Source organism: Ambystoma mexicanum, chromosome 3p, assembly GCF_040938575.1.
Source record: "Ambystoma mexicanum isolate Mex_15411 chromosome 3p, UKY_AmexF1_1, whole genome shotgun sequence".
In the NCBI taxonomy this organism is placed as follows: Eukaryota; Metazoa; Chordata; class Amphibia; order Caudata; family Ambystomatidae; genus Ambystoma; species Ambystoma mexicanum.
The window spans coordinates 359,367,513-359,391,409 of NC_090925.1; the positions used below are offsets into that span (position 1 = coordinate 359,367,513).

The 23,897-nt window shown below is 42.6% G+C and overlaps 1 protein-coding gene across 1 annotated transcript in view; it reads left to right on the forward strand.

Moving 5' to 3' along the window:
* Positions 1 to 20,695, forward strand: part of POFUT1 (protein O-fucosyltransferase 1) — a 143,490-nt gene extending 122,795 nt beyond the window's left edge. Inside the window, exons 6-7 of the mRNA XM_069651013.1 lie at positions 16,344 to 16,586; positions 18,127 to 20,695. Of these exons, the coding sequence (XP_069507114.1) occupies positions 16,344 to 16,586; positions 18,127 to 18,312 (429 nt within the window). The 3' untranslated portion in view covers positions 18,313 to 20,695. The remainder of the gene's footprint in view (positions 1 to 16,343; positions 16,587 to 18,126) is intronic.
* Positions 20,696 to 23,897: the final 3,202 nt, after the last annotated feature.

The window sequence follows — 23,897 nt, forward strand, 5'->3', positions numbered from 1 at the left end:
CAATGCACAGGCAAAAGTGATAACAAAAGTAAAAGAACAAAGAGCTAAACGAAAATCACATAGTTCAATCTAGTTTGTGAACCAATGAGAAAATATATTTTTTTTTGGATCAATACATCATACGTAGTTACAAGACAAAATGCAAAAACGTGAGCACCTAGCTATGGTGCACCTAAGCAACAACATAAATTGTTAGAGCACCCACTAGCAGTGCTTCTTGTAAACAGCCACTACTTCAAGTTCTGAGAAAAGTAGCTAAGTTTTGAGCAGGTCTGCCTACGTGTACGCGCCACTCAAAGGTTTGATTCCATGAGATTGATGGACAGAATGGAATAAAGCCACCTACTTGGCATAGAAAGTCGAGCAATTGCCTTCCTCAGTGCGGAAAAGGCACAACTGGACCCCAGAGAATACCAGGGCTGTACACGAAAGGAAGTAAGCCGAAGTGGTCCTCAATAGTACAACTCCAACATGGCGGGGAGGAGCACAGAAAAACACGCTCTTGGTCGTCGTGCAATGGAGCCAAATATATCTGAACTCTTTTGGTGGAGATGCCGTGGTCAGTCACTTGTCAATATATGCAGTGACGGATAGTGGTCAGGAACAATAGGCTAAAGGAACCTCATTGTTCTGCGATTAATGGCTCGAGACTGCACTTTTGCATAGTCTAAAGTCGCTCGCCAACCTACGGCTGTGAAATCACACTTCTGCAGTCGTAAATGGATACCGGCGTGCAGCCCGCAGCTTCAAAGGCTCACTCGCGAGTTGCCTGCGTTCGGATTCAATCCAATTCTGCAAAGCACAGACGGGAGTTCGAGCTTTCTCTACTCTGGCAACTGTTTTGTGGAGCTCTCTCCCAGCTCAGCTACGGGAGGTGAGTGACCATCTGAGCTTTCGGAAAGCTCTAAAAACCCATCTCTTTTGAAAGTTTTATTTCTTGTCCTTCTTCTGTGTACAGTAGTTTGTCTCACTGTTTTATTTTTGCGCCTAGATGCCTCTGGGCCCTAGCCTGAGCTCTATAAATGCTATTCCGTTCTAGTCAGAATTCTAGATAGTAGGTGTTAATCTCTAGTTGACAACCTGGGGAATAGGGCAGCCTGGGCAAGCAGGTGGGAAGCCCATGGGAGACGAGAGGGACGTCCCTTTGTGTGTCACATTTCCTTGTCATTTCAGGAAGTTTTCTGAATCATTTGGACAATTCAAGACCCTCGAATGATCCTCTAGAATCTGGGTATTCTGGGTATTCTTAAGGCCATCTGTGAAACTGGTCAAATAAATCGCCCTAAAAATGATGCATCATTTAACCATCTGTACACATCATTTACTAAATGTAATCCTCATTTATGTTGCACATTATGACAGAACATACAACCCTGGAAATAGTTAATTCTAAAAGGCTACTAATTTCGGTAGCCCACCAAAACCGAGATCTTATTGGGCACTCCTTTACGCAGGGCCCAATAAATATATGAAGTGGGTGACCTGGTATATAAACAAATCCCTTGTTGCTCAATAAACTATACACTCAATAGAACCATTAGTTGGATAGATATCCCTTATTTTCAATGCTGCATGACATGGCACAACCAAAATATTGAAAATAGTCTCCCTCTTATAGCTTCTCCTAAAAATGAATTGGAATTGCATGATAAGAATAAGATGTTTTGTTTAGAGTGTGATGAATTCTACGGATACCTCACTAAAACCCTGCCTAAAGTCTCCTCCCGGATGGCCAGGGAATTGCAGGACTGGTGTACTGTGGGAGGATCACCCGGGAGGAGAGAAGGGTCAGAAAAGTGGTGTATATCCATGGGATGAGGCGCTGTATTGAACTTCTTTTATGGAGGACAGTTTACAACTACCACAGGATGTAATGGTCTGTTGCCATAATAATTCTACTTTCTCACACTGACCATCTAAATGTGGGCGGAATTGGCCAGAAATTGCGTGGTGTGAAGTGATAAACATCCCTCTCAAACCCAAGACAATCCCGCTGTCGGAAATCTCCCATAAGTATAATAAGAGGGAATTGTTTAATAAAAACAACCTTAAATATAAAGATCGGTATTCCACTGTTCAAACTTGCTGTATAACGAACTCTTGTGATATCCCTTTAGTAAATACTCTAGAGAGTGAAAGTCAAATTTGTAATAAAGTAGAATTGGTTACGAAAACTAACTTTGTTAAGGACTTCAAGTCCCATAATTCCCTAAGTACTGGGACGATGAAGAGGGATCAAGAGAAACATAGATGTAGGAGTGGTCAGTTAATTGGTAACAATGACCCACACCTGAGTGAGAGGCTTAAATGGCCCCCTCAGGTGCAGGCTGCAGAGAAGCTGAAGAAGCGAAAGCAGAAACAGGAATAGAGACCTCCTGACAAGCTGTGCAGGCCGTTTATGATATGGAAGGCGGGACTAGAGGAGTGAGGAGTGAGGAGACGCTGAGACGAGTCTGGGTCTCAGAAGGGCCTGTCCCTCTAACTATCCCAACTGCAGGGATCGCGCAGCGGGAATTGAAAGGAAACGCTTGCCCATTCATACCGCGCTGTGCTGAGCTTGCGCTGCGGAAGGCAGAAGTGGCGAGAGCCGCAGAGAAGTTCCCGCTGGCTGGATTGCACCAGGGGCACTCGGAGGTGAAGGCAGCTCTAACCTGGTGTGGTGGAAGCAAAGGCGGCCTAAGAAAGGTCTGGCGCCTGGTTGGGAGAAGGCACGAGTGTTGAGGTTCTGCAAACACCAAGCGGAGCACGGAGAAGCGACTTAACCGGTGAGTCTGAGGCAAGCGAGTGACTCCAGGACTTTCCGATGCTGTCCTCGTGTACCACGCAGAACATTTGACTAGCGTATCACTGAAAGACATGCAGACAAGCTGTAGGAGTGCCAAACCGTCAACAATCAATGCAAGTGGCATGCTGTAAACTTAAAAGGTTCCAACCCTGATTCTGTAAGGTCTTGGAAACACCAACTACCTGGTGAGGAAGCCTCTTTGAACTCTGAAAGGCACAACCAATACCCAAGCAAAAAAAGTTGGAACAGGCATTATCAATATATCAAGTATTGCCAGGGGCAAGAGCGGAACAGCAAGAGGCACAAAGTTCTGAAAGTTGGCTGCTCATGCTTGGGAGATTTATAGATGTAGTTGATACATACACACAATGCCAAAGCTGAGAGAGGCAAAGTAAAACCTTATACATATCACTGTTTGGCTGTTGATGCAGACAGGGGAAGAAGATGGCAAACAGGCTGCCCTTCTGTAGAAGGGTATTTGGAGGGAGAGGAGCATAGTTTGAAAAGGAATGCTAAATGCCTATTTCCCCGAAAGAAGTTTAACATTTGAAGTTGCTAAAGTTCTTTTTGTCCCAAACAGCAAGGTGTTACTGAAGAGTAATTTGATCACTTATGAAGTGTTGTTCGTGCAGGACATTATACCTGAATGGCCAAACATTTGGTGTAGCAGAAGTTGTGGCAACCAAGGTTGTTTGTAACACTGAAAAGAGAAGTGTGTAAATTGACTTTGGAAAGTGGTATCTCTTCAGAAGTATGAGTTGTGGACAAATTATCCTGACAAAAGAAATTTTTTGTTTTTCATCAGAGAAGACAAATAAGATGCTCGTTTCTAAAATGACCGAACTTCTTTTTGTTGCAAAGTTGAAATCATCAAGAACTATTTGGAACTTTGTGATCAACCAGGTTTTCCTAATTTTCTTCTGAACTGTGGAACAATATCATGCTCAAATCTGGGCAAGAGGAATTCACCCAGATACGGAGAAGAGACAATGGTTATATTATGAGCCTACTGATGTATTATGTTTTTTCTTTTATTGAATTGAAATGCCATGTGTTTTCCTTGTTATTTTGTTGAATGTACATGTGTGAGGCCAGATATCCTTTATTAAAGTGTTTCTTTTATTCTTTGCTAGGCAGGGAAATCCTCATCTCGGTAAGGATAGTGAGGCGGTCATTCAACCTTTTCTTTTTAATAAAATGGGCAAATTTGAAACTCAGGTTGTCCCGCCTCACTTTCCTGGCCACTCAAAGGAGTCCCTAGTTTACTGGGACACTTATTACTCTGGAAATGTCAAGTGCAAAACAAAGAAAAGAAGTCATGTGTTCATGCAACTACTCAAAATCAGAGAAGAGAAAGAAGGGACATATTGTTGGGTAGGATTTTCATAGTAATGGTTAATCTTCATGACCAGTGTCCACCCCAGAACATTCTGCTTTACTGGTGGATTCGCTGAGTGGAAACCTTTTTCCACACTCAAAGAATCTTTTACTCTTTTATGGGTGTCATTTTTTAGACTCTCCATAGGGTGCCTGTTGTTGCTGGATTGCACTAGGGGCTCCCCTTTTAACTTTCTCTGGCTAACCTTGAGAGAACTACAGTTCCCATGGGTGGAAAGGATCTCTAGATCTTTTTTACATTTTATTTGGTGAAACCAGCACACCGCACCTTATGTGGAGTGCTAGGGAGATGCAATGTATCCCCTTTCCCACTACAGCTACAACTGCAACAGTTCTGTTATAGGGACAAGCTTACCTTCAATGGCTGGTGGCAGTGATACCTTTTACTAATTCGGTGCACCTTTGCACCCAAGGGTGCTCATTTTATCAAAATGGGCCTGTCTTGTTTTTTCGCCATTTTAGTGTTTAGTGTTTGTCCTTCCTTCTTCCTCCCCCAGATATCCAGGGCGGGAAATTCCTTTGTGTGATTTTATTTTTTTGATTTTTTTTTTTTTCTTTTGCGGGAGTCCCCTGGGCTCCCCGCCCAGGCTCCAGTCTGTCTCGAAAGGCAGGAAGCGAGGGAGGAGTCCAAAACACCACAGCGCTTTGTCTCCCTCCTTGCCTGAATGGGGACAAATCCCAGTGTGGGGCTGGCTGTCCTGATTGGACCACCAGACCACCCCTTTTTGTAAAATGCAGGGAGAGCATGCAGACGTTGTGCTGTAATTCCTGTTAAATACTCTGAACCTGAAAGCTGAAGACAAGTCGACCACTGGAATCAAAACTGAAGAGGATAATGTAGGAAAAGCGTCTGAGATGGTTTCCAACGTCCGGAGAGCCTGCTGTGTAACCTGAGCCTGCTGTAGCCCTTCCAATCCACCTGCGGACTCCGAAAACAACGACCCCGACCAAGAGCCTAGTGAGGCCCACTACACTCAAGAAGATATGTAATGAAAGTAAATGTTGCTTATCCGCACTAAGACCCTAATTCTCTTGCTTTATCAACAATAAGTAAAGTGCACAGGTCCTTATTCAGTATGCTAATCAAATAAATCTCCTGTTTATAATTCTGATTTATTGGCACAGCCAACACGTGTTTCGACCAGTCAGTCATCCTGAAGGCTGTTAAGACCCCAAAGAGATGCATGTTACACAAAAGTAATAATACAATCAATTGATGTTAACATAACATTTAACATGTTGCATAATGGTTACAAAAGAATTAATATCAGCTTCAAATTACGTAAAGATAATTACATACAATTTAGTGAAACGGTATCAGGAGGGGTGAGCAAGTACAGGAAAGTTAGACAAAAGTACAATATTCAGTTACATCGTATGATTAAAATGTACATAAGACCCATTGAGTTAGAGGTGCTAGCCCTGTGATATGATAATGTTGAGAACTTGTTTAGACTAAATAGTTGGTTCTTTCTAAGATTTGCATGAGTGAACTACCAGTTTCATCCATGGTGAGGAATATGCAGACACCTATGTAAAGCTATAAATCACCTAAAATCCATAGGGGTGTCCCAAAACCGGACATAGAATTGCTCAGAAAGTGTTCTTAAGTCACAATGTGTACCAATTACTAATGCCAAAGATAGTGAGGCACCACACTCGTGTGTATCAGTGATATGACCCCCATGTCCATGAAAAAAAACTCACTGATTTCTTCAATAATCGGGTTCTAAATAAGAAAAAATATATATGCATATACAGCTCTGTAAAACACGGTCATCCATCTGATGAACTGGGATACTCTAGCTATTGCCAGTAATCAAAAGTTAACTTACCCTGGCGTTGTAAGAATTACACACTTCACCAGGATATTCTTGGTGTGTACCAATATTCAAATTGTTCACCACAATTGAGATGGCATCTAAAAGATACCAAAATGGAAATGAAAATACTAAACATCTAGTTGGACAATGCCCATACTCTCATACCAAATATGGATAGCACTCTATTAATCAAAAGCAGACTCACCAAAAGTTGCTTAAATCTTTGTAACTTTCCTCTAGCAATCCTTAAAATTAGTTCTCCTTAAATACAGTTGCGCTTAATAATCCCAGCGTGAATGACTGTAATTTGGTAATCAATCAGAAAACCATTCAAAATTGTCATATACACTAATCATACTCCTAGTACCATCATCCTGCCTAAATATAGGTGTATTGCCTTTACTTTGAATCGGTTCCTTATAATTTCTCCTCTTTTTGTATCCCTAGTGGGACATAATTCCAATAATGAAAAGATTCTGGTGCTTACGAGAATGGTGATTCAACTGTCATCTAGTGTCTGGAAAAAAAAGAAAAAAGCACAAAAAAGAATGTCTCTCAATCTCAAGGGTATATAATACCCTGATAAACAGGCAGATTTCCTATAAAAGTTTCACTGCTTACCTATATTTGACAATGTAAAGTAGGCTTGATCCCGCGTCGTCTCCCAACATGCGCACCCAGCGCCATCTTGTGACAGACTATATTTTGCAAATAATGCGTGTGATGTCACATGCGCAAATTGAAAAACGTCATCAGCGACCACAATGTACTTGTGATCCCGATGCGTATGTCAGCTTGAATTGAGTTGGTATTACGTGGCCCACTCAGACATTCCATACCAGTTAGAGTTCACAATATCTTTACCTGGCTCCCATAAAAAGAGCGCTTGTATTTGTGCAATTATCCAACGTTATCTATGCGCACAATTAAATGGAAAACTATGCTAGGTTCCATGGTATATTACGTACTATTTAGGCCCTTCTGCTGGTGACAGATCTCACCCCCCCAAAAACAAAAATGTCCGATACAAATCACGGATCTAATAAAGATTATAACCAGGGAGATCCTGTATTAACTGATCAGTCGCCGGACACTTCCTTGGAGATATCCCTAAATGACTAATATTCAAACTTTATAATCACAGCGCTGATGAGACCCATTGAAATATGGGCCAGAAATACATGCATGTGGTACCCAAGCTATGGACTCCTAAAGACAACCAGAATGTAAATTCAAATACATGAGAATCATTCACTAGCCTTAGTTATTAGGCAATGTTGTCTGAACCAACTCCTTGATGGTTCCTCGTGGATCACGAATAGAACTTAAGGTATCGAACACTACAACAAGAAAAATAAACGTGTAGCTGGAAACGAAGTTCCCTCATGTCAAGGCTATTACAGGTTTAGATATGGTGTATTCATCATAAGAACACATGCATTTCATGCTCAGAGTTCAACCCTACCAGAACACACCGCAAATTGCATACATGTTTGGCCTCAATCTACCTTAATTTAAGTTTTAGGTCACCTCCCTGTTTGCCTAATTGGGCTTTCTTTAATCCAATGAATTGGAGATGTTCACGTCATCCATTTGATGACGTTCCTGCCAGTATGTAACGCTCACCTGATTCCCGTAGAGGCGCCGGTCTTGACTGGGCGTATACCGTATCTTCAAAGGTGATGTGTAACACACGGCTGGCTCTTTGGGCTGGACCTCTGTGCACTGTATGTCTGACTCGAAGGGTAAGATGTCTGCAGATAGAAAATATGGGATTAATGAACTGGGTTATTGAATGTCTCTCTCTTCTTCCCTTTCTCTTCTCCTGTAGAACCCCAAAGGTTAACGCTCTCACCTTAGGTAAGTGAACGCCGTGCTCTCCATCTGCCTCGGGGCAGGGTGCTGTAACCAGTTTCTTCACTGGATAAGGGGAGCAGGCCTCTTGACTTCAGAGGACTGCTGTCCGTCGTTTACTGCACGAACGGTAAGTTTCGAGTAATTCTAATGTCTTTAAAAGTCTTTAGTAATGATGTCTCTTGTTTTGCAGGGTTCCGGCGATGGCGGATGACGGGCTGAAGTGAGTTGAAGATGGAGCCCGTGTGATGAATAGAAGCGCCTGGAAGCACGTAAGTAAGCGCTTGTTGCCTGCTTCACGATGCGCTCTAACTGTCTTTTTATTTTGCAGGTACAAGTTCGGAGCGGCTGCAGGGTGCCGGAATACCCACTGGGTTAGATGTGGAAAGGAGTAATGGCACGTGAGTATTAAAGTTCCCCAATGTCTTTAAACGCACCTTGTTTTGTCTTTCAGATGCGGGATGCAGCGCCGAAGGCCTCCGGAGCGTGCGAAGAGTTGGTAAGCTTTTGTCTTTCAGATGCCGGAATGCAGTGTGAAGACCTCCGGAGCGCACGAAGAGTAGGTAAGCCTTTGTCTTTCAGATGCCGGAATGCAGCGCGAGGCGTTGGTGACAGCCGATGGACCAGATAAGTGAAGCGCTGTCACTGAAGACCGTAATGCTAACCTGTTCTTTCTTGTCTTTATAGGTGTTGCTGAAGACTGGATTCAGGATGGTAAGCCTTTTTCCTTAGGCCCAGGATCAGATGCAGAAGACACGATGAGCGTTCTGCTGCAGAGGATGCAGAATAACGCAAAGCAAGATTCGTCCATCGGGTGTGGTTTAAATAGCCTCCTGTAGTGCTTAGGTGTCTCCTTCCACAGCCACGCCTAGGTAAGAAAAGAGTTCCTGCTTTCCAGAAGAGTTCCAGTGTTCTGAACCTAGGGAGTGGCTCCTGCCCCACCCAACAGGAAAAGTAGTTCCAAACAGAAGAGGATCAGAGGCTCAACTGGCAGGCAAGTAAGCAGCATGGTCTGCTGCAGGTAAGTCCACCCAAGCATTATGAGCCCGGCGCTTCCAGCGCTGGGACTGGGCATATTTATGAGCCTGGTGCCACTGGCGCCAGGACTGGGTCCAAAAGGTCCCAATTGGGACTGGTTGGCACTCGGAACCTGGGTTATGGATCTGCTTCCAAGGGAGTTGGGAAAACCCTGACCTTTTGGAAGCAGAGATCATGACACAGTACATCGCTAGCGGCAGCCTTTAGTCCTGCTTGCTGAGGCTCGAGTTATGCTCTCTAATCCTCGTACGCAGCTGCCTTGTGGTGCTACCTACATAAATCTTCAAACACACACAATTGCATAGACCACATACTGAGTCTGGCAATTAATAAAGTCCTTAATCATGATTTTGATACCTTGTTCACTGACAAATACTTGAAAATCAGGATGTGCACACCCGCACATGCTGCAGCTCCCGCACTTATGAAACCCTTGCACCGGTGTCAACCAATCCGTACCTCTCGGACTTCTATCAACCAAAAAAGGACATAGTCTATTCTTGAGTGTCGGTGCTTTAGTGTAAATTAAAAAAGGTTTCTCATTTACAAAGGGCAAAATATCCCTGTCCAGCCATAAAATGTCCCATTGCTTAAGTACAATCCTGTACAGTGTGTTAACATCACTGGTGTATTTGGTTATAATATCCACACTTTTTCTTTGAGTCTTCGTTGACTTAACCTTATTAGTAGGATTGAGCATGTCTGCCCTGGACTTACTCTCCACTTTTGAACAAGCTTCTGAGATGGTTTGTAATTTGTACCCCCCCTTTCCTCAAATCTATTGGTTAACAATGCACATCCCTGTGACCATACCCGTTAATCACTGCAATTGCGGCGTGCTCGAAAGAATTCTCCAAATGGGGTGTTCATGATAATTGATTTTCTGTGAAAACTCTTTGCATGCAATGTAAAGTTGACCTCTGTTGCCTTACGGAAAGTTTTAGTCTCAATCTTACCTTGTGATATATAAATTGTCAGATCCAGATACTTAATTGTGGTTCTACTACATTCGCTTGTCAATTTGATGCCAAAACAGTTAGAATTAAGAAATTTTACAAACTCGCTGTTGGAACCCTTCCAAATCATTAAAATATCATCTATATAACGCTTCCACAGTATAACTTTGTCCTTCAATTCATCGTTACATAATGTGTGCGTTTGCTCGAAATTGGACATGAAAGGGTTGGCTAATGAGGGCGCATACTTAGCCCCCATTGCCACTCTGTTGATTTGGGTGATATGTCTCATCAAACGGAAACCCATTGTTGTTTAATGTAAATCTTAAAAATTCTTTCAACATCTCCACATGTGTAAAGAGGCAGAATGATCTTGAAAAACACAATCTATGGTTTGGATATCCAGGTTGTGACTGATTGATGTATAAAGGGCGGTCACATCCATCGTGGCCAGTACGTAATCTTCTCTCCAATTTATTGTCGATAAAATCTGAAGAACCCGAGTGCTGTCTCTGATGTAAAAGGGCATTAGTAACACATATTCTTTTAGTATATTATCTATATACTGTAAAAGCCCTTCAGTAGCCCAGCCAATCCCACTCATTATGGGTCGAACATCCGGTAATTTCTCAAATCTTTTATGAATCTTGGGTAGAAAATACATGGTTGGCATGACAGGGTTTTTGAGTTTCAAAAAAGTTCTTTCCTCATCAGTAATAGACCCAATGCCATTTTACCTATCCACCAGTAAGTGTAATTCTTGTGTAATGGTTTTGGTAGGGTTACCTGGTAGCTTATAGCACCCAGGTGTACCTAAATGCGCTTTGCCCCTATTCAAATAATATTTGGTATTCAACAAAACTACATTTCCACATTTATCAGCTTCTCGGATGACTGTATCACAGCCCAAATTCTCTAATGCTTTCTGTTATTTTCTCGTAAGGTTATACCTATACGTGCAAGCTTCCCTTACTAATCCTGTCAATATGCTTATGTAAATCAATAACGGCCTTATGAAATGTTTCAATGATGTTCTCATTGGCCAATAGTGGCGTAAATTTGGATTTTCGTTTAAGCTCTTATACTGGTAGGTATTGGGTCTGGACACCTAAGTCCTGATAAGTCTCACTTAGTGACTTATCTGTATCCACATTCAAAGACATTAAATGTGTGTTCTCTATATCGCGAATGGTAAACGAACTAGGAGGATCTTGTACTTGTTTGGGCACAAATTATTTTATCTGTGTAGCAAAATATTTCTTCAGTTTAAGCTTGCGTGTACATTTAAATAGCTCGATCTGAAAATCAATAAAATCCGCCCCTACTGTGGGAGCAAATGATAATCCTTTGTTCAGTACCTGTTCCTCCAATTTGGTCAAGATCCTATCTGATAGACTACCAGGCTTTTAGTAGTTAGATCCCCAACTGCTTCTTCATCCCTGATATCGTGCATATTCCTGTTAGAAGCCTGTTTGTGTCTAGATTTCATCCTGCTCTCCCGCCCCCTCCTGCCCCTGTGACGTTATTCCATGTTGATGTACTTGGGACAGATGGTACCTGAAACCTGACCTGTTTTACCCCCCTGTTGGGTTCCATTTCTGTATCATCTTACTTGTTCTAAAGAAAACTCCCCTAATTGGCATTAGGGGGGGTTCTCTGATACCTGTTCAGTGACGTTGGTACCATCTCCATCAGAATCAATGTCGGAACTGCCCGTCTCTGTTGGGTGCATTATCTCTAGACTTTCTTGTGTAATCATTGAATTTTCCCTGCAAAGTATAATCACAATATTCTCTATAATCCCCATCATCCCTAAAATACTTGCGAAATTTCAGAACTTTGACTTCATCTTTATAGGCTCCTAGAATCTCATACATTTTACTGTAATATTTGTCCTTAGTTGCTTGCGGGTTAGGCATACTCTTGATTTCTTCTTTGAGTGTATCTATAGCTACCTGTGTTCGTACATGTTCCTCTTGGCATGTTCAACTAATAATTCGATCATATTGGTAGAACCCTGATCTAAATTTTTCTTCCATTGGTTAGCCAAGTCTAAATCTTCCTGTTTGTCAAAATTGGGGAAAATCTAAATTCTCAATCCCCTGGGTATCTTCTTGTTCTCTAGATAATTTGTTAGGGACGTCTGTTCCCAAAATGTATTGATCTCTTTTTTTGGACAATCTTTCCAATTGAATACATTTCTGGCTCAGTGTTTCTGGTGGATTATATGTGCTCTTAAATGGATTCAAAGTGCTTCCCCGAGGTGCGAATAGGGCAGCTCGCTCCTCCTCTATTCTTAAAATAACCTGCCATTTCTAATAATTACAAGCGTAAGACACAGCAGCACCCAATGTCACGAATTATCAGAATTGCAAATACTGTGGTGAGTGACAAATTAGGAAGCACTAGTCTTCCAGGCACTAAATGATGGTCAAATGCAGCAGAAACAGCACAGGAGGTCCCATATGGTAGTAACCTGTGATTTCTGGCAATAGCTAGAGTATCCCAGTTCATCAGATGAATGACCGTCTTTTACAGAGTTGTATATGTATATATATGTTTTCTGATTTTAAAACCGGATTATTGAATAAATTGGTGAGTGGTTTTCTTGGACATAGGGGTCATATCACTTTGATACACATGGGTGTGGTTGCCTCATGGTCTTTGTCATTAGTAATTGGCAAACATTGTGACTTAAGAGCACGTTCTGAGCAATTCTATGGCAGGTTTTGGGACATCCCTAGGGATTTTAGGTGATTTATAGCTCTACATAAGGGTCTGTATAACCCTCACTATGGATGGAACTGTCAGTTCACTCATGCAAATCTTAGAAAGAACCAACTATTTAGTCTCAACAAGTTCTCAACATTATCATATCACAGTGCTAGCACCTCTAACTCAATGGGTCTAATCATGTACATTTTAATCATACAATGTAACTGAACATTGTATTTTTGTCTCATTTTCCTGTACTTGCTCACCCCTCCTGATACTGTTTCACAAAATGGTATGTAATTATATTTACGTAACTTGTGATATTTATTTTTAACCATTATTCATATGCACCATGTTAAATGTTATGTTAACATCAATTGGATGTATTATTACTTTTGTGTAACATGTATCTCTTTGGGGTATTAACAGCCTTGTGGACGACCAATTGGTCAAAACACGTGTCGGCTGTGCCAATAAATCAGAATTAGAACATGAGATTTGTTTGATTAGCATACTGAATAAGGACCTATGCACTTACCTTATTGTTGATGGAACAAGAGAATTAGGGTTTTAGCGCGGATAAGCAACATTTACTTTCATTGCATATTTATATTGGGAGGTCAGGGGGGACCACCTATGCTGCTTCTGCTGCATATGACCACCATTTTGTGTCTGGAAGACTAGCCCATCCTTATTTGTTACTCCCCACAGCAAATCCAATACACTCAAGAAGACCTGCAATTTGAGCCATCCCACACCGTGCTGCGGCCTTGCGGGGTTGCAATACGCTGGGACCTCGAGCCATAGTGAGGTGCGTGGTCTACTGAATTCCGAATCCCGCTGAAACTTCGTGGCCATCCTTCTGGATCTCCAGAAAAACTAATCAAGTCTGAAAAGTCCCCTCACCAGAGTGCTGGACCTTTGTAACGACGAGAATCTGACCACTGATATTCTGTCTTCTTCCGTGCACCTGAAAAAGGCCTCACATCCACAGAGCCGCATCCAGCCACGAGGAAAACCCTGCCTAGAGCCTTCCCCGTTGATCCCTGCTGCGAAGTTCCTTCCAAGGTCCTGTTTTCAATCACCATGACAAGGAATCCAGCAACCAGGTTTTTGGCTGCAGATCTTGAAGTCCTCCTGCTGTAAAATCTTCTGTGCTGAGGTATTGTGCTGGCTTGGGTATTTACTTACCTTAAGTCTCTTGTGATTCCTGTGTAGTTTTGGGATGTCTGTGATTTGGAGGCCTCTCGTCCAGCTCACCCAGGCTCACTGCTGGAATCCTCCTAGGGTGTCTTCTGTGAAGCCTCAGGACCCTCAACTAACACAAAAGTAAAATACGCACCTGTTGTAACAGTCTTCCTTAGGAACGCTGACTTTTGCTACTTAAGAACCTATCCTGACACGGCCTGTTGGTCATTAGACCCTGGTGACCCCCCCTACCCCCCCCCACATCCCCTTCTGCCACTGAGAACACTCATGCTGCAAGAATAAGGGAAAGACTTTTAAAGGATTGGGCCTTTTGCCTATAAAAGACTAAGTGTCTTAAAGTTCTTTCTTTCCATAGAAACTGTTTTGCCATTCTAACAGAGTAGATGTAAGGGTGTATTACTCGCCTGTGATTTGGTTGTGCCTCTTCCCAAAACTAATGCTGTTGGTTTCACTTTATTATTCCTGTTAGGATAATTATATGAATGTTCCCCAACTGGGTCTTGCTTCCCCTGACTTGCTGTTAGCCTGTCAGGAAAAAGTATGCATTAGGTTTTACCTACCTAGAATAACTCGAGTCATTCATAAAGTTTAACATTTGGGTTTTCCTTTCCCTGGTCTGCTTTAGACGGACACAAAAGAAGAGTCTTAGGTTTATACCTGCCCCAAGTTGCTGATAGCTCCTTGAAAAAGTATATGGAGTTTTCTTACCTTGAGTTAGCTGTGTGCCATCCAAAAATAAGTTACAAGAGTTACTGCTTATTTCAATCCGTGTTTTACTGATCTGAAAAGCACCTGTAATTGAATATTACATCCTTAGGTTTTACTCACCTAGTTTAGCTGTGTTATCACAAAAGTTGAGAGCGGTTCACCACACATTGACTGTGCCACACACAGATTTTTTTTAAAAAGAGTTTTTTGTATTTGTGGTTAGATCACAAAAGAATAAATGGAAAAAAGCGTACAATTTCCTATTGGTAATCAAATGCCCTCTGGTTTACAGGTGTTTCGGCTGCTCAAGAGCCTTTTTCAAAACAAACAAGTTGGGCAGTTCAAAAAGTCATTCATGTTCCGAAAATCCTTTTCACAGTCCTGTTAAGTGAAAATGACTTTTTGAACTGCCCAACTTGTTTGTTTTGAAAAAGTCTCTTGAGCAGCGGAAACGCGTGTAAATCAGAGGGCATTTGATTAGATTACCAATACAAAATTGTACGCTTCTTTTCCATTTATTCTTTTGTGATCTGACCACAGATACAAAAACTTAAAAAAAAATAAAAATCTGTGTGGCGCAGTCAATGTGTGGTGAACCGCTCTCAATTTTTACTAACCAAGGAGGTAGGGGGATTGGCTCCTCCTAAAATCACCGCATGGACGCGACACGGCCGAAAGGCAATAAATTAACAGGTCGCCGACAGAAGAAGTTGCATCCAAAAGTCACCCCCAAATAAACTCTGCAACTTATCACAAAAGTTGTTTATAGGTTTTTTACTGTATCTAGAATAAGTGTTCCACTATTCACAAAACGTATATTGTCCAGTTGACGGATTATGTGGTTAGTTGTTGAGCATCACGGTACAATTGGTAGGATCTACTACCCTGGAATTGCTGAATGTAATTTGAAAGTAACCATTGGTTTTTACTCCCCAGTATAGGTTTGACCTATACTGAATGTGTATAAAATGGATTGACTTCCCTAGAACTACTGTTAGGTTTTCCAAATAAGGTTATATGCTTTGGGCTGTGTACCTTTTTAAGCATGGTGTTGTGGTTATATATAATGTGATAGTACTTATTTCCCCCTAAGATTTATCTGGGCCTACCTGTATTTAAATACACCATTTATTTTTTATAATACATAGTGTTTCAGTGTTTCTTTGGACCATTTGTATTACAATTTCATTTGTACTGATTCTACAGCCCTCTCTCCCTCCTAAGGTAAGCCTAGCTTCTCTGTCTATGCTATCCTTAACTCAGGTAGTACAGCCTTATACTAAGAGTGGAGTCTTGTACTGCCTCAGTTGAATGGTTTTACTAAGCCCTTAGTTGGACTGCAGAAAAACTGTCCTAACACATACCATGACCGTAAACTAAATGGATGAATCCAAAACTGCTAGTCATCAGCCAAAATTGCCCTGCTTTAATTGAAGGCTGTAGGTAGCCAAACATTATGGGTTCCTAAGGTCACATCATGTGGAAGTGAAATTATGATGTTGTCTTAGTCCTATCCATTGTTTTTGCTAGCTGTATTTAAGGGTGACATTTTGAATGGACTGTGTGAGTTTGCCCGCTGAGCTATCTGATTTGTTGGGTGTACTTCAAATAGTGTTTGTTTTGAAAAGTTAGTACTCTGTTACTCATCTGTTGTCACAGAGAGCGACTTCCTTTTCGTCATTGTGTCGAGTGTTGACTGCTTTGATACAGGGCTATGCCACACTGGTGCAAAAGGGCGGGCGCCCCATCCTGTCTGGCCTTGTGGCACCACAGTGTGTGATTGTTGAACATGCATGCTAGGGGCATATTCAAGAGACATCACTGATTATTATATGCTTGCATTTTTTTTTTTAACAGAAAAATGCCTGTAAAATGCTGAAGGATGGCACGGCAGGACCTCACTTCATGGCCTCCCCCCAGTGCGTTGGGTACAGCCGTCAGAGCGCAGGGATACTTACCATGGACATGTGTTTGCCGAACCTCAAGGAGATATCGCGAGCCCTTAAGCTTTGGGTGAAGGAGATTGGAGCGCTGGCTGTCTACATTGCCACTGACTCTGAGTCTTACAAGTCCGAAATACAGCAGCTCTTGGGAGGAAAGGTGAGGTTTTGCCAGGCATTCAAGACACTCTAGGATATGCACATGGACCCAGTGAGATGGGGTTTGGGGATAAGGCAGTATAAGTAATAACTTGATAAAATGTGAAGAAGAGGTGGTTGGCATCGCTCCATTGGCTTCCTCCTTCATGGTCTGATGAGTGTATTCTGTACTACAGTCTGAAGTGCAACAAAATGATGAAGGATTCCAGTGCAAGTCTGAAATGCTGGCGTGCTGCTATGTAGTTTTCTGAAAGAAGCTTGTTTTGTAATTCAATATAGGTCGTTTTTGTTTTGTTAATTACACATTCCATGCCTACATATTTTGAGCATGTTTAAATTGCCATCTCTGACAGTAACTCAAGGAGAGCAGGGTAGTTTAGTGACTTCATTCCCTTGGACATGATCAGCCCTACTTAAAGTAGTATTTAGATATTATTGAGATTAATATTTTCAAATAGTCCTCTCTACAATGTTTGGTAGGAGAGTGAAGAAGGCTAGAACTACCCAGTCTTCACATTTCCTTAAGAAAGTGAACTTCATAGGCCACTCTGGCAGAAAACTATCTCCGTTCAACATGGTACTACGTGGTTTCATTGAGATCATTCACCAGGCATGTTAAGTTGTACAAATCAGTTGCTACTACCTACAGATATTCGAGTGCAGCCCATTGCTCTTGTCACCAGAAGAGCAGAAGCAAGTCATGATCTTATTGTGTGCATCCCTACCCACAATATATTTTACCATTTTCCAGAACATGGGGCTACCAGAACCAAAGATGAGACATACTTGACCAGCCACAGATAATGCCAGTTCTGCAGTGTGCATTCACTTCTGGTGGTATTTAGAATGGAGTTAATTGTAATTGAAATGAATACACAGAAAATCTTCTGTTGTAGACCCGGAAGGAATCTTGAATAAACAACGTACATATCTTTCATTAGTAGGTGTATGCCAAATGCCACTCTGAGACTGGTTCTTCTCAGTTCTGTGGCTTAAAAACTGGAAAAAAACGGCCACTTGTTGACTCCTATGCATTCCATAAAACATACTCCCCTGCTGTTTTTCGTCAACATCATATGTTCATTATTAGCCACATGTCTGGTTTTGTGAAGTAGATGCATGCAATGTTTGGTTTCTTCTGTATGAAGAGACTTTAGCCTTCATGTGGGAACTTGCTCATTGGCTGTCTGTGAAATGTTAGTATGCTTGTGGCACCTCTTCACTTGCACCACCTCATCACACTTGCTGTTGGTCTCGCCTGAAGCCATAGATTGTAAGACTATTGTGAGTTCACACAAAGACCTTCAGATTGTAGCCGATGCACGTTGTCGACAAGTGTGGCATTTTGCCCTTCAATGGCCAGTCCAGCAATTTCCACAAGCGCATAATGCATGCCTAGAAGCATTTTGATCTGTGGAGAGTAATATTGACAGGAACGTCTTGCTTCTCCTGCCTTTATTAAATGGGCAACTGCTGATGAGGTTTTGATTTGATGCGTTGGGTGTTCCTACGGTAAACTTCTCCTGTTCTTTCTGCTTTAGGTGAAGGTAGTGAGTCTGCAGCCTGATGTTGCTCTAATAGACACATATATCCTGAGCCAGTCGGATCACTTCATTGGAAACTGCGTCTCCTCGTTCACAGCCTTCGTAAAGCGGGAGAGGGATGTCCACCGAAGGCCTTCCTCGTTCTTTGGCATGGACCATCCACCATCTCGGGATGAACTGTAAAAGCAAAGGCTGTTTGGTTCAGCGTGGCACAAACAACCCATTGAAGGGACAGCTCTTGTTTTATGAAGAACATTGACAAATTGTGGTAGAGGGAGGGGAGTTGAGAGAAGAGTATTCACCAGGCCCTGGATACACTCGACTTTGTCAAGGATTTCAGTGCTCACTCTGTATGCCAGTCTTTCTCAAATGCTTGAATTGCACAGTTATGTTTTCCAGGGAACAAAAGACCCACCACACTCTTGCAGGGGTAACGCAAGTATTACGAGCACCAGTAGAAGAGTGTTTACCACGCTGGGTATTTGCGCACTGAACTTCTGAGTGGATCACCTGTCTGTTAATTCTCTTAGGAACCTTCTGGGTGGTATGTTGCAGGCCCTCCATGGAAATCCGTATAATTCTTGCGGTTGGCGTATAAGGGGCCTCGAGTGAAAGATGAGAGTATTCGGACTTGTCTGGTTTTCAAGGGTTGGCTCGTAAGCAATCCCACTGAAAATGGTACTTGGACTTTTATACATTGACTCAGCAAATGCTTTAAGGAGTGTATACAGGCTTTAAGTTAGGTGTGTGCTCAGATAAATTACTGGATGCCTGTAATATTGTATGCCTTTTATGGCATGTCTGTATGCTAAGTGCTCTGGCCCAACCCACCTCACAAGGGGTGTGTCCCAGTCCATTGGAACATCAACTCCCCATCCCGTTCCCTGGTCCCTCGCCCTTGGAAGGGCATATATTCTATGACCTGTTTGTCAGTAGAAATTCAAGAATGACTGGCTCGTTTATTGAACCCTCGGAAAATATGTGCCCCTTGAGTTCCTCAACATTGCATGCAAGTTATCAGAGCCCTAATCGGTACGTTATTTGTTAGCTATTCTAGGAGTTCCTTGGGACTTCTGGCTATTGATGTACCCTTGAAAGTGTGGTGACCATTTGGTGTATTCTTCCACCCCCTCCCTATTCACCCCCTCCTTTTTTTGTCTTCCTACTTGGTGAGCTTACTGGGAGGCCTTCCAAGCACAACTACTACTGTAAAGGTAAATCCTTATGAGCACGAGAGGGAGGAGAGCACCTTTGCCATAATGATAAACACAGGTAACTCCAGACACTAAAAATCGAGCAGAAAACGAAACGCTTTGACTTGAACAAAGTAATTGCCTGACAGAATGTGCCAAAAAACAAGCAAAGCTGGAGAGCCCAACCCACAAGACATTCCCTGCCTTTCATAGTGGCCAGTTGTATGGCAGAGTCGTTCTCATAGGAAGAGCAATTCTTAGTATATGCCCATATTCTTTCATAGACCTTTAAGAAAGAGTGGCTATTGCAGGCAGTGGCTGATGTCAATCTTGCAGCAACCTCACAGGAAGGAGATTCATCCATAAGCCTTGAGGTTCCAGTGCCGGCACAAATGCAGTTGGTAGAGGTGGACATACCCTTCTCATCCACCCCCCACTTACCCGTGGCCCCTATATTTGAGGCTTTCAGCATGATCGGATACACCTCCAAATTCCATACCAGGTACCTGTATCTGTGCCTGCAAGGGCTCGCAAACGCACAGAAGCACCATTGCCCATGATGGCTAGCCTGTTCCTACCTAAACAAGCACTAAAACACCCGCTAGAGCCATTGGGTGCTTGGTCATGAAGGAGTGAGAGCAGGATTGTGCACATTTACTTGAAGGAGCAAGAGTAGGGGCATGTGGCGGTACTTGAAAACCCAGGGTAGTACCTATACACCAACTGAGTTGACCCAAGCACCGACTCTTGAAAGGGCTATGAAAATACAGATACACTGACTGACAATACAGTTTACTAACAAGCACACTAATTAATACCTGAAAGGGCTATTCAGGATCGTGTCATCAGCAAGAATCAAAGCAGGCATACAGCTGCATACAATCCCTTTAAGGGCCTGCGCCGACATTTGTGCACTTCAAAGAGCCAGTGTGGTTGCACATTACCCTGTACAACGATGGTGCATGAATGGCCCTCCAAGAGTGAGATTGTATGCACTTAAGCTAACTTGGAAAGGGTAGAGTAGGCACCAAGTCATATGAACCTGAAATGCTTACATCGCCTTCTTGTACTTAGAAGGGAGAGAGTAGACCATCCAAAAGATCTTCGTCTCTTCCATGTAACTTGTGACCACGCCATATTAATTGATCTCTTCCCTATTGTCAAATAGATCTTGCTTTTTTCTATTAAATATTTTTTTTTATCCAATCCGTTTCTATTGACCTTAATCGTGGTTTAAGCATCGAATATTTTTTAAAGTAAGATTTCCTCATGCTACTGTGAATGTTTGGTTCAATTGATTATGCTGCTGTGACCTTTGTCACATTGTGGAATTTGATATTGTAATTTCCTCACAATAAAACATTTTTTTTATAGTTTTGTCCCATAAACATTTGAGATCAGAAAGTACCTTAAAACAGAGGCATGTGAGGCAACTTCGCTCTGTGCTAGGTCAGTGATGTGTGAACGAGTCTTGTTGGTCATTAAAGAAAAGACTAACCCTGCAATTAAGTATTAGGCAAGTGGAAAGAGCTGTGTGAAAGCTGTGGTACAGTGTTTAGTGCCCTCCCCACCCTTATTCATGTTGGTGTGTATCTTAAGTGGATGCAGTAATTGGTGGGTGTGAAAGATTCATTTTAAATGTGCAATAATATGTGGGATGGATGAGAATATGCTACTCCGGTGAGGACTACGTGGGTACTGTGATGAATTGGAGGTGACTATACCAAGAACTGTGGCCTGGGATCCTCCTCGCGTGGCCAGAAAAAGATGCACTTCCTGACCCTGGGGGTGGTGTTCTGCAGGAGTAACACATGAGGGACTGAGCTAAGGATAATTGACAGAACCCTCTAACTTCCCTAGAGACACTACAGTTTTGATGGCCTATTGCAAAACTGAGGCCTTTGATACAAAAATAAATTGAAACATCAGGGACTTCAAGTCCCACAGTGCTATATGTATTGGGATGAGGAAGAAGAGCTCAGAGGCACCAAACTGCAATATCAATCAATCAATCAATCACTTCTATGGAGCCAGGTGGCTTCCATCCAACCCCGGATGGCATCAAGACATCTTTTTAGTCTTGCTCCCACATCAGTCTGATCCGGGCCTAACCTTAATTTGGGTATAGTCTGTGTCGGTAAAGATCCTAAACCCAAATGACCAGATTAGTGTCATTAAGGGCCGGATGTATAGCTATAACAAAGCCAAACCCTGAGGAACTCCGCAGGTCACCACAACAGCAGAGGATCTATAGGGAGGAAGGGAAACCATTTCAAAACGGGAGGTCTGGAAAGCACAAAATCAGTCCAAGGCTGGTCCGGAGCACCCTGCCTCTTTTAATCTGGATAGTAAGATCTCATGGTCAATGGTGTCAAAAGCGGCCGACGGGTCCAATAAAATAAAGCCTGCTGTGCCGCATTCACCCCCTAATCATGGTAAGATCAAGTACTGCCACCCAAACAGATTCTGGGGGCGAAAGCCCATTTGGCAAGAGTCAAGGACATTTTGGACCTCAAGAAAAACCCTCAGCTGTGGGGTGACCACTGCTTCCATCACTTTCATAAGAAAAGGCAGTAGCGAGATGGGACGATAGTTTGATGAGGCATCCAGAGATTGCTTTTTCAGCAAGGAACTCACCAATGCGTCTTTTAATTTTACGGGAATTTGACCGAAAGCCAGAGAAGAGTTCACGGCTTCGTTAAGAATCTCCCAAATATTCTCTGGGGCCTGTTTTAATAAATTCAAGAGAATATCAAGTGGGAGGCCAACTTCAGGCCGGAAACCATCCTGCTCATCTCAGCCCCATTGGTCGGTGCAACAACTTTAAATGGGAGCAGCAGCCACTTCTGCAGATATTATGGGACAGCCGGCCTTGCAGGATGTGGCAATATCATACTTGATTTAACTTTTGTCCATAATGTCTTTCCTAATCCCCCTAATTTTGTCAATGAAAAAACCAAAGGGATTATCGCACAAAGACTGCGGGCTCTGCAAGCCAGGATGTGAATATGCAGTCTAGTTGTTCCGATGACCCACAACGGAGCGGGACTTGTGAATATTTAAGGCCCCCTCTGGCGCAGGCCATTAGAACAAGAAGGTAGAGTAGTTGCAGAGGTTACCAGTTGCAGAAGAAGAAAGGAAACAGACGCTGGAGTCGCCGCTATCTGTAAAGCGGATATCAGTCCTGAGACGGTCTCCGAGATTGATGGCCTTCTATGCAGAGGTTGCGCAGCGGGAAGCAGTGTTGTAGCAGGCTTTCCCCTTGGAGAGAGATGCTCTCCTTATTGCAATCTGTTTCCTGGTGGCTGGTGAGCGAGAGGGGCTCCTTTCCCGATCGGCACAGGCCACGGGAAAAAGATCGAAGCAGTCTGCCGTGCTGGAGGCAGCAGAAGAGGCAGAATGAGCAATGGCAGCGGATCGGACACGTGTGCAGAAACCAGTGAGTTTACCATTGTTGGGTAATCCCGGTGCGCTCCATAATTGATTGCTGGCTGTTGATAACAATTTTGAATACCAAACTAATATAAGGAAGTCGCACTGGTGTGATAAAATCTTTGTAAAAAGACAAGAAAACATTATAATTATTACTACCAAAGTCAACATTATTGCCAAGACAAAGAGGGGGCAATATTGAAGCAAGCTAATTATAACCACCATTGCCAAAGTAAAGGGGGTGGGGGGGAATATTTCAAAAAGCATATAATCCACATTGGCAAAATAACCAGAGAACATTATTGCAGAAAGATTGGAACCCTTATTGCCAGATTGAGGAAGAGGTAATACTTGAGCAAGATATCAACAAGCATGGCCTAAGCCAAAGAGGGGCAAGTGTAATAAAGGGACATTGTCAGCAGTTATTTTACGTGAAAGTGGGGGGAAAAGAGTGGCTGGAGAGAAGCCCTCCTGGTAAAAAGTGTGAAGGTGGAGAGGAGCATAACCTGTATTTCATGTGGCAAATACAACAGTGGAACGGCACCAATGTGCATCATGTCAGAAGTTGTGAATTTCGATGTTGTTGAAAGTCAGACTTTTACAAAAGGTTTTGAAGTAAACCTCACCACAGAGTACTTGTAATAGTTTCGGGAGCTTTTGTCCTGGAACGCGAGTATACCAGGAAAGGGATGTTTTAGTGGTACATCCTGGCACATTAGTAGACCAGAAAGAATCCTTGAAGGACTGCGTTGTGGAGAAGTGGCAAGACCACTAAAGTGTTTTATAAATTGTGGTGGAATCATCCTGACAAAACACTGTTGTTGATACAGAAGAATTGTGAAGTACTTCTGTGTTCTTAAGAAGACGTTGTGTTGAACTTTTATCTACACGTGAAGAGATGAAGACTTTTTCGTCTGATTGAATCTTTGTTAAAGGCCAAGTGAAAGACTTTTGAGTAAGAAGAACTTCATGATTAAAACTTGGCTACAAAAAGGAACGTTCTTATTTGAACCTTTGATTGAAAATCCTGCTTGGAATCTGGGGAAGGGGATCCGACTCGGGTTACAAGGATACACAGTTATTAGGTGTATGTTGATTACAACTGTTATCTGTTACATTTGAATTGCCACATACTGCCTTTAT